The sequence below is a fragment of the Pongo pygmaeus genome, chromosome 2 (genome assembly GCF_028885625.2).
Source record: "Pongo pygmaeus isolate AG05252 chromosome 2, NHGRI_mPonPyg2-v2.0_pri, whole genome shotgun sequence".
Taxonomy (NCBI): domain Eukaryota; kingdom Metazoa; phylum Chordata; class Mammalia; order Primates; family Hominidae; genus Pongo; species Pongo pygmaeus.
Window position 1 is genome coordinate 100954980 of NC_085930.1, and position 17125 is coordinate 100972104.

At 41.0% G+C, this 17125-nt stretch overlaps 1 protein-coding gene and 1 pseudogene across 50 annotated transcripts in view; one reads left to right on the plus strand and one right to left on the minus strand.

Annotated features, from left to right (window-relative positions):
• Positions 1–17125, plus strand: part of PBRM1 (polybromo 1) — a 144293-nt gene that overhangs the window by 114020 nt on the left and 13148 nt on the right. For all 50 annotated transcript variants that reach the window (XM_054483905.2, XM_063661081.1, XM_063661083.1 and 47 more), the window contains 3 exons: positions 11396–11579; positions 12138–12348; positions 13675–13876. In XM_054483905.2, the coding sequence (XP_054339880.1) occupies positions 11396–11579; positions 12138–12348; positions 13675–13876 (597 nt within the window). The remainder of the gene's footprint in view (positions 1–11395; positions 11580–12137; positions 12349–13674; positions 13877–17125) is intronic.
• LOC129034432 (U6atac minor spliceosomal RNA) lies at positions 14933–15070 on the minus strand (annotated as a pseudogene).

Below are 17125 nucleotides of genomic sequence, written 5' to 3' on the forward strand. Positions count from 1 at the left end.
GCACATGTCTGTAATCCCGGTTACTCTGGAGGCTGAGGCAGAGGCAGAGGCTGCAGTGAGCCAAGATCACGCCACTGTACTCTAGCCTGGATGACAGAGTGAGACTGTCTCAAAAAAAAAAAAAAAAAAAAGACAATTGATTTAAAGTATTTGTTTAGTAAATCCAGTGTCTGGAATTTCTCAGGAACAATTTCTATTCATTTTGTTCTTTCCTATGAATGGGCTGTGCCTTCTTGTTTCTTTGCATGCCTGATAATTTTTTGTTGAAAACTGCTCATTTTGGGTATTATAATGTGATAACTCTGGAAATCAGATTCTCCCCATCCTCAGGCTTTGTTCTTAATACTTATTATAGGTTATGGTTGTTTGTTCAGTGACTCTTCTAGACTTTTGTTTGTTTGTTTTAAAGATTGTATTTTTGGCTGGGCACAGTGGCTCACACCTTTAATCCCAGCACTTTGGGAGGCTGACGTGGGCAGATCGCTTGAGCCCAGGAGTTTGAGACCAGCCTGGGCAACATGGCAAAACCCTGTCTCTACAAAAAATACAAAAATTATCCAGGTGTGGTGGTCTATACCCATGGTCCCAGCTACTCAGGAGGCTGAGGTGGTAGGATCACCTGAGCCCAGGGAGGTCGAGGCTGCAGTGAGCCATGATCATGCCACTGCACTCCAACCTGGGCAACAGAGTGAGACCCTGTCTCAAAAAATGAAAGATTTTTGTTGTTGTTGTATGTGGTTACTACAGTCTCTGTTCTATAAGCTTAGTGATCAGCCAGTGATTTGACAGAGGTTTTCGTAAATACCTGGAGCCAATAAAACCACAGAACTCCCAGTCTTCACTGCTGACTTCTCTGCGTATGGTGAAGCACACCTTCAACACTCAGCCACGCAGATTACAACTCTGCTTTGCCTTTACTTCCTACTTGTGCAGAGCTCAAAGGTCAGCCAGAAATGAGATCTTAGGGCCTTCTTAGGTCCTTTCTGAGCATGTACACTATTGTTGGCATGTGTGTGGCCTTCTAGGCTCCCAGGAATGTGTGGAAACTTTTCAAAACCCTTATTGGCCAAAGCATCTCACTCCTCATCTTTTCCTCTGAGGCCTTTTGTCATATCTGCTGTTGGCCCCAATTGATAACCTTTGCCCCAGCCAGCAACAGCTGGTTCATTTGACTTTAAATGTGCTGTGATTTGAATGTTTTGTGCTCCCTTCAAAATTCATGACTTAAAATGTAATCCCTAGTGCAACAGTGTTGGGAAGTGGGGCCTTTTAGGAGGTGTTTAGGTCATGAGGGCTTGTCCTCGTGAATACGATATTGCTTTTATAAAAAGGGCTCATGTAAATGGGTCTGCTCTGTCTGAATGGGTTTGCTGTCTCTTATACTCTTGCCCTTTGCCTTCTGCCATATGATGACATAGCAAGAAAGCCCTTGCCAGATGCTGGCACCTTTATCTTGGACTTTCCAGCCTCAAGAACTGTGAGAAAACTGTTCTTTATAAATTACCCAGTCTGTGGTATTCTGTTATAGCAGCACAAACATACTAAGACAAAATGTTTTGACAGAAGAACCTTAGACACTTCTCCACCGAGGGAATTCCAAGTTAAGCAAAATGAAGGCAAGCACTTTGCATTAGTGTTTAGAAAGCTGCCTGACAGGTCAAAACAGATGACCACAGTTCTTTGAGCTTAGAGCTGTTTTGCTTCCTCTATCACCACAATCTTACACCAGGAATAGAGGCTGCCATCTTTAAGGGTGTCACTGAGACAGAAAGTAAGGGATGGAGTGAGGATAAGTTAAAATGCCACAGAGCTCTCCTGCCAAGTTTCCGTCATTTTTTTCTTAATTAAGCATTTGCTTGGTTCCTATAAACCTTTGACTATCTTACAGAGTTCCAATAGTTTATTCTGCTTTTTTCACTGTTTCTATGAAGTAATGGCCCTTAGAGCTCACTACTCCTCCATATTCACTGACATAACTTGGATTAATTTCTTTCTAAAGATGCCTGTTAGAATGTGTTACATTCTGGCCGGGCATGGTGGCTCATGTCTGTAATCCCGGTACTTTGGGAGATTGAGGCGGGCAGATCACCTGAGATCAGGAGTTAGAGACCAGCCTGGCCAACGTGGTAAAACCCCGTCTCTACTAAAAATACAAAAATTAGCCGGGCGTGGTGGTGTGCACCTGTAATCCCAGCTACTAGGGAGGCTGAGGCAGGAGAATCGTTTGAACCCAAGAGGTGGAGGTTGCAGTGAGCTGAGATCAAGCCACTGCCCTCCAGCCTGGGTGACAGAGCAAGAGACTGTATGTAACAAAAAAAAAAAAAAAAAAACCAAAGAAAGAAAATGTGTTGCATTCTACAGTTTATCTACCAGTTTTATATCCAGGATCTCATTTAATTCTCAACATGACCCTGGAAGAAAGATGCTGATATTGTCAGAAAGGTGAAGTTACTACCCAAGGAGTGGGCCAGAACTAAAACCTAGGTTTTCGTAATTCTTCTTTAGTTAGTCTACAGCTAGCTGGCACACTTTTGAGAATTAAAGGAGGTGCCAGTAATATTAGGTAGGACAACAGGCATACAATGAAATATAAGTAACTTCATCTTGAGATAAAACCCGAAAGAAAATGCATCTAGTAATCACAAAGTGGGATTTCAGCCTAGCTTGTGGAATTCACTGTCCCCAGCCTCCAAGGAAAAAGGGTTTTGTTATATAAGCTTTAGAGAATTTATAATTTCATTGTATTAACTATAACCACTATTAAATGTAAATCATATTTTTGCACTTTTTTGTCTCTCTGAAATAGAAGTTTTGAAGATAATTAGATGAGGTATCATTTTTTCATCTTCTGTTACATACACAGAAGGAGACATTCCTGTTTTTCCAATGGTTATGTTCTTTTTTCAGTTTTGTTGAAGAATTGTTTTCATTAACTTAAACAGTAATCAAGCTGGGCACAGTGGCTCATGCCTATAATCCCAGCACTTTGGGAGGCTGAGGCAGGTGGATCACTTGAGATCAGGAGTTCAAGACCAGCCTGGCCAATGGTAAAACCCCATCTCTACTAAAAATACAAAAAAAAATTAGCCAGTTGTAGTGGTGCATGCCTGTAATCCCAGCTACTCAGGAGGCTGAGGGAGGAGAATCGCTAGAACCTGTGAGGGAGAGGTTGCAGTGCGCTGAGATCACTCCTCTGGACTCCAGCCTGAGTGACAGGGTGAGACTCCGTCTCAAAAAAAAAAAGGAGTTAAACAGTAATCAGATGGCCACATCTAGCAGACAGTACCTCTACCCATAACCCCTTACGTGATAAAATTCCCAGGAACCTGGGCTCTTGAAACATGCCAATTCCTAATTTATTTGCAGGTTTTGTTCCCTTCACAGTAGATTTTTATAACGTTTCATTAATTTAAAAACTGTCCTCAGTAAGGCAAGGAAGATAAAAGATCTAAAGATTTGAAAGGAAAAACAAAAGGGCCTTTTTTTTTTTTCAAAAACATTAGGTATATAGAAAATCCAAGAGATATTCAGATAAACTATTAAAATTAGTAAATGAAAATATGAAGTTTTTTTTTTTTTTTTTTTTTTTTTGGAGACAAGATCTCGCTTTGTTATCCAAACTGGAGTGCAATGGTACAATCATAACTCACTGCAGCCTCCAACTCGTAGGCGCAAGCAATCCTCCCATCTCAGCCTTCCAAGTAGCTGGGACTATAGGGATGTACCACCACTCCCAGCTAATTTTTTTTTTTTTTAATTTATTTTTTGTGGAGATGAGGTATCCCTGTTGCCCAGGCTGGTCTCAAACTCCTGGCCTCAAGCATCCTCCCTGCTCAGCCTCCCTGAAAGTGCTGGGATTATAGGCATGAGCTACCTTACCTGGCCCCAATATTTCTATTTCTGTATCCGTATCCCATCAGTGAGCAATTAGAAAATTATTACCATTTGCATTCAATACCTAGGAATAAATCTTTTTTTTTTTTTTGAGACAGAGTTTCGCTCTTGTTGTCCAGGCTGGAGTGCAATGGTGCAATCTCGGTTCACCACAACCTCCACCTCCTGGGTTCAAGCTATTCCCTTGCCTCAGCCTCCTGAGTAGCTGGGACTACAGGCATGCGCCACCACACCAGGATAATTGTTTGTATTTTAGTAGAGACGGGGTTTCACCATGTTGGCCAGGATGGTCTTGATCTCCTGACCTCGTGATCCACCTTCCTCAGCCTCCCAAAGTGCTGGAATTATAGATGTGAGCCACTGCGCCTGGCCAATCTTTGTTTTTTTGTTTTTTTGTTTTTTTGAGACGGAGTCTCGCTCTGTCATCCAGGCTGCAGTGCAGTGGCACGATCTCAGCTCACTGCAACCTCCGCCTCCTGGGTTCAAGCGATTCTCCTGCCTCAACCTCCCGAGCAGCTGGGACTACAGGCGTGTGCCACCATGCCCAGCTAATTTTTGTATATTTAGTAGAGACAGCATTTCACCATGTTGGCCAGGATGGTCTTGATCTCTTGACCTCGTGAGGCACCTGCCTCAGCCTCCCAAAGTGCTGAGATTACAGGCGTGAGCCATGGCACCCGGCCAGGAATAAATCTTTAAAAGATAGCCAACGTGGTGGCTCATGCCTGTAGTCCCAGGACACTTTGACAGGCCAAGATGGGAGAGTCGCTTGAAACCAGGAGTTCAATACCAGCCTGGACAACAGAAGGAAACTCTACCAAGAAAAAAAAAAAAACGAAGAAGCAACGATGCGTAGGGCACCTGCACACGCATGTGCGCACATGCATGCACACACACGCACAACTATAAGAAAATTATTGAGAAATTGAAGACATAAATAAAGTTATCCATCATATTTATAGCTGGAAAATTCAATATTATAAAGATACCAGTTCCCCCCAAATTGATCTGTTGGTTTGTTGCAGTTCCAATCAAAATCCAGCAGGTCTTGATAATTTTTTTATACTTTATTAAATGAAGTTTTCTAAACTTTCATCTTTTCCCTGTCTTTTGGGGGCTTGGTAGGAGCCCCAAGTCAGGACACAGAGATACCACCTCCATTCCAAAGCCACCAATCACTTTTACTTTTTGGTTGTAAGCAGAATTATTATTTTTTCCTAATGTCTATTTTTCCTTCTATAAAATATGGAAAATTGTAATTATTCCTTTTCTGAACTAAAAGGCCTTTCAGTTATGTAAATAAAGTGCTGTGTAAGTTCAAAGCAGTGATAGTAATTGGAGCTATTTTAAGCTTTGGAAATGTTTCTGACCTGTTTTTCATATACACGTTTAATAAGTTGTTAGCTATGAACATTCCTGTTAAGGTCAAGAGCAAAATAGGGATGTTCTGGCTGGGTGCGATGGCTTGCTTATACCTGTAATCCCAGCACTTTGAGAGGCCAAGGTGGGCGGATCACCTGAGGTCAGGAATTTAAGACTAGCCTGGTCAACATGGTGAAACTCTATCTCTACTAAAAATACAAAAATTAGCTGGTGTGGGCGTGGTGGCGGGTGCCTTTAATCCCAGCTACTGGGGAGGCTGAGGCAAGAGAATCACTTGAACTTGGGAGGTGGAGGTTGCAGTGAGCCAAGATCGAGCCACTACACTGCAGCCTAGCGACAGAGTGAGACTCTGTCTCAAACAAAAAACAAAAAAAGAAAAGAATAGAAACAAAATAGGGATGTCCTTATCACACTTATTTAACATTGTTCTAGAGGTAGTAGCCAGTGGAGTTAGAAGAAACAGAAGTCTAAAATAAGAAAAGTAAGGAGGTGAAAATTCAAGAGCATCAACTAAGAAATCATGGCAAACAGTAAGAGAAGTAAGATGATTGAATATAAATAAATAACAAACCTATTATCTTAAAAGAGTCAGTACTAATAAAATACCTTAGATAAACTTAACAAGATATATGCCACATCTGTATGAAAAAAGTTTTAAAATGCTATTGAATGAATGCTTGAACAAACTGCAAAGCAATACCTTATCCCTAGGTAGGTTTTAATGTCATAAAGATGTCCTTCCTCCCTAAATTAATCTTTAATATGATCCCATTAGATATACCAGTGGGAATTTGCTTGTGAGGAAGTTGATACTACGTGAACTAATTTTAAAAATCATATTGAAGGCTGGGCGCGGTGGCTCATGCCTGTAATCCCAGCACTTTGGGAGGCCGAGGCGGGCGGATCACGAGGTCAGGAGATCAGGACCATCGTCACTAACATGGTGAAACCCCATCTTTACTAAAAATACAAAAAATTAGCCGGGCATAGCAGCGGGCACCTGTAGTCCCAGCTACTCGGGAGGCTGAGGCAGGAGAATGGGGTGAACCCGGGAGGCGGAGTTTGCAGTGAGCTGAGATCGTGCCACTGCACTCCAGCCTGGGAAACAGAGCAAGACTCCATCTAAAAAAAAAAAAAAAAAATCATATTGAAAAAGAAACTTAGGATCGGATGCAGTGGCTCACTCCTGTTATCAATCTCAGCACTTTGGGAGGCCAAGGTCGGTGGATCACTTGAGCCTAGGAGTTTGAGACCAGCCTGGGCAAGATGGCAAAACCCCATTTCTACAAAAAGTACAGAAATTAGCTGAGTGGCACTTGCCTGTATTCCCAGCTACCCGGGGTGCGGGGCTGAGGTGTGAGGATTGCTTGAGCCCAGGAGGTTGAGGCTGCAGTGAGCAGCTGTCATCTCACCACTGCACTCCAGGCTGGGCAACAAAGTGAGACCCTGTCTCAAAAAAAGAAAAAGAAAAAGAAACTCAGGAAAGTTCTGAAAAGTATAGTGAAAGGGGATCTATCCTTACCAGATATTAAAACGTTATAGCACTACAATAATTAAAACTATATGATATATGAGTAAACAGGTTATTTGAACAAAATAGAAAGTTTAGCAAATATATGGTAAAAGTGGCATATCAGGTAAGTGGGGAAAGATGTATTTTTCTCCAAATGGTGTTTGAAAATTCAATAACCATTTGGAAAAATAAAATTGTAGCCATATTCCACATCTTAACTTCAGGATAGATTCCCAGATGAATTATAAATTTAAATAAACATAAAATTAAACAACAAAGATACCAAAAGAAACCATGAAAAAGAAATTTTGTTAATCTCTGACATAAAAGCCAGAACTCATACAATAAAATACTGATAAATTCAACTATATAAAAATGGAAAATATCTATATGACCAAAACTGGCAACAACAAAAATTTTTACAATCTTGAGAAAATATTTGCAGTGTTTATCATAGACAAAGATCTGATTTTCCTCATAGATGAAGAGCTCCTATAAAGCAATTAGATAAAGATCAACATCCATCAGGGAAATAGGCAAAGAAGATAAGGGAGAGCAGAAATAAATTACTAGGGCCCAGTGTGGCCTGTAATGCCAGCACTTTGGGAGGCCAAGGTGGGTGGATCACCTGAGGTCAGGAGTTGGAGACTAGCCTGGCCAACATGGTGAAACCCTGTCTGTACTAAAACTACAAAAATTAGCTGGACATGATGGTAGGCGTCTATAGTCCCAGCTACTCGGGAGACTGAAGCAGGAGAATCACTTGAACCCAGGAGGCAGAGGTTGCAGTGAGCCAGAATCGCACCACTGCGCTCCAGCCTGAGTGACAGAGCGAGTCTCCATCTTAAAAAAAAAAGAAACTACCAGTGATTCTTAAACAAATGAAAATATACCTGGCTGGGCACGGTGGTTCACGCCTGTAATCTCAGCACTTTGGGAGGCTGAGGGAGGCTGATCATCTGAGGTCAGGAGTTCGAGACTAGCCTGGCCAACATGGTGAAACCCCATTTCTACTTAAAAAAAAAAAAAAAAAAACACAAAAATTAGCCAGGCATGGTGGCACATGCCTGTAATCCCAGCTACTCGGGAGGCTGAGGCAGGATAATTGCTTGAACCTGGGAGGCAGAGGCTGCGGTGAGCTGAGATCAAAAAAGAAAAGAAAAGAAAATACACCTAACCTCAGCCATTAGAGAAATGCTAGTTAAGGCTACCCAGATGCTTTTTTCCTTTTTCATTTTTCTTTTTCTTTTTTTTTTGAGATTACCTGTCAAATTGTCAAAGATCCAGAAGACATTTCTCACTAGTTGACAAGAGCATGAGGAAATGGTATTTACCTACTTTGTGGGTAGTCTGTGAGTTAGGACACCCTTTATGGAAGGCAGTTTGATAATACCTACAAAAATTTAAAAAGTGTATACATACTCTTTGACCCAGCTTTTATACTTCTAGAAATTTATGCTTCAGATGTATTCACCTATGTACAAATTGATATGTCTTAAATTATTTATTTCAGCATTATTTAGCTTCAGCAGAAGAGCAAACATTGGGAAACAACATAGATACCCATCAATAGGGAACTAGTTGAATAAACTTAGTACATTCAAACAAGCTGTGATCTCCAAGACATATTATTTTGTGACAAAATTCAGATGCAAAACAGTTTTAAGTGATATGCTACCATTTATGGGAGTTCTTTGTTTTATATATATGTCATAGAATTCATCATTTTAACCTTTTTTTTTTTTTTTTGAGATAGAGTCTCTGTCACCCAGGCTAGAGTCAGTGGCACAGTCTCGGCTCCCTGCAACCTTTGCCTCCCAGGTTCAAGCGATTCTCCTGCCTCAGCCTTCTGAGTAGCTGGGATTACAGGCACATGCTACCACCCCTGGCTAATTTTTGTATTTTTAGTAGAGACGGGGTTTCGCCATGTTGGCCAGGCTGGTCTCAAACTCCTAACCTCAAGTGATCCGCCCACCTTGGCTTCCCAAAGTGCTACGATTACCACGCCCAGCCTTAACCATTTTTAAATACACAGTTCAGTGGCTTTAAGTCCATTGACAATACCGTACAGCTATCACCACTGTTCATTTCTAGAATTTTTTCATTATCCCAAATAAAAACTTTGTACCCGTTGAACAACTCTTTATTTTCCCCTTCCCCCTGGCCCTAGTAATCTCTGTTCTACTTTTTTTTGTTCATGAATTTTGCCTATTCTAGATACTGCATATAAGTGGAATCATACAATATTTGTCCCTTTGTATCTGGCCTATTTTACTTAGCCTAATGTTTTCAAGGCTCATCCATGTTGTATCATATATCAGAATTTTATTCCTAAGGCTGTATATTCCATTATATGTATACTACATCTGTTAATGGACATGTAGGTTGTTTTCACATTTTAGCTATTGTGAGTAAAACTGCTCTTATCAGTGGTGTACAAGTATTTGATCCTCTGATTTCTTTTGGATATATACCTAGAAATAGAATTGCTAGGTCATATGGTAACTCAGTGTTTAACTTTTTGGAGAAACTGCCTAACTATTTTCCACAGCAGCTGCACCATTTTACAGTCCCACCAAGATACAAGGGTTCCATTTTCTTCACATCCTTGCCACCACTTGTTATTTTCTGTTTTGGGTTTTTTTTAATACAGGCATCTTAATGGGGTGTGAAGTAGTATTACATTGCCGTTTTGATTTGCGTTTCCCTGATGATGAATGATGTTAAGCATTGTGGGTTTTTTTGTTTTGTTTTTTGTTTTTTGTTTTTTGTTTTGAGATGGAGTCTCGCTCTTTCACCCAGGCTAGAGTGCAGTGGCGCAATCTTGGCTCACTGCAAGCTCCGCCTCCTGGGTTCAGGCCATTCTTCTGCCTCAGCCTCACGACTAGCTGGGACTACAGGCGCCTGCAACTACGCCCGGCTAATGTTTTGTATTGTTAGTAGAGATGGGGTTTCACCATGTTAGCCAGGACGGTCTCGATCCCCTGACCTCATGATCCACCCGCCTTGGCCTCCCAAAGTGCTGGGATTACAGACATGAGCCACCGCGCCCAGCTAAGCATTGTTTCATGTGCCTATTGGACATTTGTATGTCTTTTTTTAGAGAAATGTCAATTTATATCTTTTGCACATTTTTTAATTGGGTTATATATTTGCCTTAATGTTGAGTTGTAGGAATATATATTCTATATACTAGACTGTTACTAGATATATGATTTGCAAATATTTTCTTCTATGGCTTATCTTTTCACTTTCTTGATAGTATCCTTTGGAGCACAAAAGTTCTTAATTTTGATAAATAAAGACTTTTTTTTTTTTTTTTTTTTGGAGACTGAGTCTCACTCTATTGCCCAGGCTAGAGTGCAGTGGGGTGCTCTTGGCTCACTGCAGCCTCTGCCTTCCGGGTTCAAGCAATTCTTCTGCTTCAGACTCCTGAGTAGCTGAGCTTACAGGAGCGCACCACCATGCCCAGCTAATTTTTTTGTATTTTTAGTAGAGACAAGGTTTCACCATGTTGGCCAGGCTGGTCTCGAACTCCTGACCTCAAGTGATCCACCCTCCTTGGCCTCCCAAAGTGCTGGGATTACAGGCATGAGCCACTGCACCCAGCCCATTTTGAATTATTTTTTTTTATATATATTTTTTTGAGACGGAGTCTCGCTCTGTCACTCAGGCTGGAGTGCAGTGGCATCATCCTGGCTCTCTGCAACCTCCGCCTTCCAGGTTCAAGCAATTTTCCTGCCTCAGCTTCCTGAGTAGCTGGGACTACAGGTGCATGCCACCACGCCCAGCTAATTTTTGTATTTTTAGTAGAGATGGGGTTTCATCATGTTGGCCAGGACGGTCTCGATCTCTTGACCTCATGTTTCGCCTGCCTCGGCCTCCCCAAAGTACTGGGATTACAGGCATGAGCCACCGTGCCTGGCCAAATTAATTTTTATATATGATAGGAGGTAGGAGTTCAACTGCATTCATGGGCAGAAGTGGAAATCCAGTTGTCCTGGTACCGTACCATCTGTTGAAAAGAGTGTTCTTTCCCCCACTGAATTGTCTTGGAACCCTTAACAAAAACAGTTGTCCATAAAAGCCCTATTATATTGGTTTATTTCTACACTTTCAGTTCTATTCCATTGACCTATATATTCTGTCCTCATGCCAATACATATCGTATTATATCTTTTTTTTTTTTTTCTTGAGATAGGGTCTCACTCTATCACCCAGGCTGGAGTGCAGTAGTGCAATCACAGCTCAGTGTAGCCTCAGACTCAGACTTCCCAGACTCAGATGATTCCCACCTCAGCCTCCCGAGTAGCTGGGACTACAGGCATGCACCACCACACCCAGCTAATTTTTTGTATTTTTTTGTAGAATTTGGGGGTCTCACTATGTTGCCCAGGCTGGTCTCAAACTCCTGAGCTCAAGAGACCTGCCCACCTCAGCCTCTCAAAGTGCTGGGATTACAGGCATGGGCCACCACTCCTAGCCCTTTCATATCTTTAAAATTTTTAATTATATGAATGTATTCATCCAAAAATAATAAAATGATAAAACAATTACTATGACCACAGTTTACTCCTTTAATTTCTTTCTAATTTTCTCTTTCAGGAAAGTGTGCTGTGTTGTCATTCAAAGACTTCCTCTCCTGCAGGCCAACTGAAATACCAGAAAATGACATTCTGCTTTGTGAGAGCCGCTACAATGAAAGTGACAAGCAGATGAAGAAATTCAAAGGATTGAAGAGGTTTTCACTCTCTGCTAAAGTGGTAGATGATGAAATTTACTACTTCAGGTAAAGCTTGAAAAACTTAAGGAAGAAAGAGCACTTCCATTAACTGATACCAACATAGTGTAGTCCAGTGTTTTTAATTTTTTATTAGATCTTAAACTAGAGTAGTAAATATTTCAAATAGAAAATATTTATTCAGTTAAAGATTAAAGGAAAGACTTCATAATCTGCTGGGACCTGGTGGCTGCTCTAATAGTGCCCTTGGTGTGTAGACTCCAGTAATTGTGGAATGAGGCAGAAACACTTGGTTCTGGTTTATATCCTGTCAGAAGATTTCTCAGTTCCACAGATTATGAAAACTCTTTTTGCTGTGTATAGGCAACTAGATCCCAACTTTGGATACAATACTTTTGTGGATATTCAGCATAATTATTTAAAAACAAGCGTCTCTAAGTAGAAGTAATTTCATAAATACACATTTAAACTCTTTCCATGCTGCCTTTAGGGCATATATTGCAGATTGCAGGAAGTCACTTCTAGTTGTTAAGGTGGAACACTGCTTTCCAGCTCATTCTGGAGGGGCGTTAGGTGATTTTAGGTTTTTTATGTCACTTTTTTCAGAAAACCAATTGTTCCTCAGAAGGAGCCATCACCTTTGTTGGAAAAGAAGATCCAGTTGCTGGAAGCTAAATTTGCCGAGTTAGAAGGTGGAGATGATGATATTGAAGAGATGGGAGAAGAAGATAGTGAGGTCATTGAACCTCCTTCTCTACCTCAGCTTCAGACCCCCCTGGCCAGTGAGCTGGACCTCATGCCCTACACACCCCCACAGGTGAAGGTGACAAGTTCCTGTTACTTGTCTTATTACCACCTTTGGTTTGCAGCAGACTCAAAACCAAAGTAAAGTGACATCCAGCCCCTCCATATGTGAGCTTTAACTTAGAATTCTACAGGAAGGAACAAATTTTAATTTGTCAGTGCCATGATTTATTCATTTATTTTTAATTGACAAAAATTATGTCATTATCCCATTAATAATTTATATTAATACCATTAATAATTTAAAATTAATATCTTTAAAATTTCATAGCTATTTTAATGGTGGGCTTAGTTAGAAGACTTCCTTGTGCTGAAGAAAAGCAGTAAGGAGCAACGTCACCCTGTTTGTCTTTGGCTTTTATTACCCATGTCTTTTTAATCTCTCCTTATGTAGGACCTCATCTTTTGGTTGAGGTGATCTCTGTTGGTATTTTTTTCTCATTCAGAGTTTTTACAAGACTTGGCCAGGCATGGTGGCTCATGTCTGTAATCCCAGCACTTTGGGAGGCCAAGGCAGGAGGATCACTTGAGCTCAGGAGTTGAAGACCACATTGGGCAACATAGTGAGATCTCATCTCTACTAAAAATTTTAAAAATTAGTCAGGCATGGTGATGCACACCTGTAGTCCCAGCTACTCGGCAGGCTGAGGCAGGAGAATCATTTGAGCCTGGGAGATCAAGGCTGCAGTGAGATATGATTGCACCACTTTACTCTAGCCTGGTGACAGAGCAAGACCCTGTATCATTAAAAAAAAAAAAAAAGAATTTTCTGAAGACTTAATTGTGAGGTCACCATTACAGATTGCATCCATGGAATTCAGTGAAACTTTCATTTATTTCTTACATGTAATAGATAAGGAAGAGGTGTGTTTTGACCAAGAAAATAGCCAGCTATAAACCAAACGTGTCAATAAAGCAGTAACTAGTGAATCACATGTTCCTGGCTTCTGAAATTTTTCTTTTTTTTTTTTTTTTTTTTTGAGACGGAGTCTCGCTCTGTCGCCCAGGCTGGAGTGCAGTGGCGCGGTCTTGGCTTACTGCAAGCTCCGTCTCCCAGGTTCACGCCATTCTCCTGCCTCAGCCTGCCGAGTAGCTGGGACTACAGGTGCCCATCACCACGCCTGGCTAATTTTTTGTATTTTTTTTTTTTAGTAGAAATGGGATTTCACTGTGTCAGCCAGGATGGTCTCGATCTCCTGACCTCGTGATCCGCCTGCCTCGGCCTCCCAAAGTGCTAGGATTACAGGCGTGAGCCACTGCGCCCGGCTGGCTTCTGAAATTTTGAGCAGTTAACCAAATGTAATGTTTTGATGCACCATAAGACCTTTCTGTCTTACAGTCTACCCCAAAGTCTGCCAAAGGCAGTGCAAAGAAGGAAGGCTCCAAACGGAAAATCAACATGAGTGGCTACATCCTGTTCAGCAGTGAGATGAGGGCTGTGATTAAGGCCCAACACCCAGATTACTCTTTCGGGGAGCTCAGCCGCCTGGTGGGGACAGAATGGAGAAATCTTGAGACAGCCAAGAAAGCGGAATATGAAGGTAAATAGAGCCTAGGCACAACTGTCTTTGGAAGCAAGGGGGTGTTTCAGGAATGCACGCGCGCAGACAGGTTTTACTCTCGTTCTTACCACTTGCACATGAACTTTTATTTTGGGGACTGTTCCAAATGGCACCCAACCAGTATTTTAGATGCTAGCCTTGTCCTGACTGAGCAGAGCACTGCCCCTGACTTGGCCTGTGATCCTGGTGTTGTATTTTCCCCTGCAAATTTCTCCAAAATATTTTGCTACGAAAAATTGCATGATTTTTTTCTTTCATTAAGCCCTGTAAGCATACATGTTGAGCTAGCGAATTATTGTACAATGATGTTAAATATAATTTTAATTAAAATTCATCTGAAAAGGGTCTCTTAAAATCAGTGATCTTGTGTTATAGCTCTTGGTAAGCCATATATTTAAACTTCAGGCTGAGTCTTTGCTAAAGTGCTTGGTTTCCTAGGTCAGTCCTGGCCTATACTGTGTCTGTATTCATAGCTACTTCTAAGGTATTTGGGTCTTTTTTATAAAGCTCAACTGCCTTTATTTTCCTTTTATTCTAATTAAATCACTTCGGGCAGTGAGCTGTCATTCAAGAATTTGGTGGTTCTTAGCCATTTAGAGACAAATACTTGAGATTTTTTGTTTTTTGTTGTTGGGTTTTTGTTTTTATGGGTTTTTTTAATATCAGACATGGACTTAGTAAAGAAATTAGTAGTAAGCATTAGATTAGGCAGTACTATTGCCCTTTGAGCTATATTTTTTCCATCTGGAATTTTATATGTTGGTTCATTTTGCCAGTTTAGAGCTCCTCTCTACAATGGTCAACCACTACTCTTCTTAGGTGGGTACAGTTCTATTATTTTCTGGCAAACATTAATTATTTAGGGTGCCCCTTTTAAAATTTATGAAGTCTCCAAAGAAACTTCTTTAAAAAAAAAAAAAGGTCATTTATTATAATTGATTGATTACTATGAAATAATCTGACAGGCTTCCCCAAGGATCTTCTGCAGAGAATCCTAATCCTGCAAGATGTTTAGCCAAAAAACATTTTGTGGCAAAACCAGTTTGAGAAGCATTCCAAACTCTCTCTCTTGGAAACTTAGGGTGCATATTCCCGTATGTGTGTTGTCAGGCCCAAGGGCCTCCTCTGTCCTTATCAAGGGGAGTGCTAACCTTCTCTCCTTTCATACAGCATGCATATTCCCATATTAAAGGCTTTAAGACCGCCAGTAAATAACCTGTTTTATATTATCTGGCATTTTCTGAAATTTGACCAGGTATTTATGTGGTACCTATGAATACCCTAAAGAACTAATATTTTGCAGAATATTCTTTGGAAAATCCTAGTCAGTTCCATAAGAACCTAGAACTTTGTGGAGCTTTGATATTTCTGACCTTATTGAAAGTTAAGACCTACTATACCACTGAGCTGGAGGAGTGTTGAAAATTAAGCTCACATGAATATTCCTGAGCAAGCAGCACAGCAGCAGCAGCAAGGCAAATGAAGCCAGTGCTGGGTGGCTGGTTATTTAGAGTGTGAGCAGGAGAGAGATACCTGAAGACACTGTGAAGGTAAAAACACTGGAGTAGGAATGAAGAGAGGGAGAGGTGATGGCGTCTGGAACATCCTTCCAAATTCGAAGGAGAGTCTGAAAGTGAGTGAGAACCTAGTGAGGGGGGAGTTATATGACTCAGCAGCATCTACCTGAGACATAAAATCTGAACTTTTGATGTTTTCTCTCATTGAATTCAAAGCCCAAAGTTTAGAGTTTGGGTGGCCAATCCAATATTCAATCCACAGGCCTTATTTTTTTTTTCCATTTCATTTTTTTGCTTTCCCACTTTACTGTGTCACTTGTTTAATGAAAATACTAGAATTTGAAGTGGGACCCTAGGTCAATTTTTTTTTTTTTTACTGCTAGCTCAAGTAAATAGTTTGTTCAAATGGCCTTCGTCTCTCATACTCATTGTACAAAGGGTCTGCAAACTAGGACAGTCTTAGTGATGATAAGGCTATGCAGGCAACTCTGTCACAGCCAAGAGGCCTTTGATTGCTTGATTTTCATATTCTTAAAGGAGGACTGGAGCTGTAGCTTCTTGATTCTCTGTAAAGCCATATGACCTCAAGCTATTTTCCCCCTCCTCAAATCAGTGGTGTTGAGTTCCATGTTGGAGGGTTTATGTGTGGCAGTTGGAGTGTGATATCGGGAGTTAGGGCCATAGGTTGCTGGTTCTCTCTGTCCTTGGACAAGTGACTGCCTGTCTCCCAGCCTCCATTTGCCTATGTGATGAGTGGGGGGATCTTCTATTTATGAATGGTGAGACAAGAAACCCTGTATGGTGGGAGCTTTGGAAATACAACATTTCAAGAGTTCTTCAGTAGGGGTTCAGTCTGCTAGCTCCCAAAAAGACTGGAAACATGATCATTGGAGCTCCCGGCTCTGGAGATGCAAACAGAGTAGCTCAGGGCCGGGGAGTGGGGAGGTAGCAGGATGTATTCTACGGCCCAGAACTGCTACAGCAAATGCTCTTTTTGCATTTTGAATGAAATAAGAGGGATTCTGGAATTTTCATTGATTTAGGATGGTTTATGGTCAGTATTGAACTGCTCAGCTTCAGGAAACCTGGTTCTTTCAGTACATTGTCCATTGCTACATATGCATTTATATAATTCTCTGCTTCTGATGATTGTAGCCTGAAGTATAATGCATTTTTTTCCTTTGGGGTTTATTAAACATGACTTCTTTGCTTCATTAGAATGTAGAAATGAGTTGTTTCCCTAAAACCTTCTGAAGGAGGCAGTCAGCTACTTTTCCCTTACAGAGTTAATTTTCTTCAGCTGCTAAACTCCATGACACTCATGATGAGTCCTCAAATCTTAGTAAAATTGGGTACAAAGAATCAGGAAATATATATAGTAAGTAACAATTGTACCAAAAATTATAATGGGCCATGGAATTGCTTCATGTTGAAATTATAAATAATCTGTAATGCTATTAATACTAGAATAATGGTAGCGCTTCTCATCTTCAGGGTGCCTCGTGAGATTAACCATGGTGGTTATGCTGGTGACGTGTTTACATAAAACCTGTGCTTTCTGAATGTGTGTTGCAGTCTTAACATTCTTGAAATCTTTGCAGACCAGTTCTCAAGATGGGATAGGAAAGCTGGACTCTAGGTTACCAAGTGAAATCGGCCCGACTCCTCCTGTGTTGAGACTAGTCATCTACTGTTCCTTCCATTGAGACAG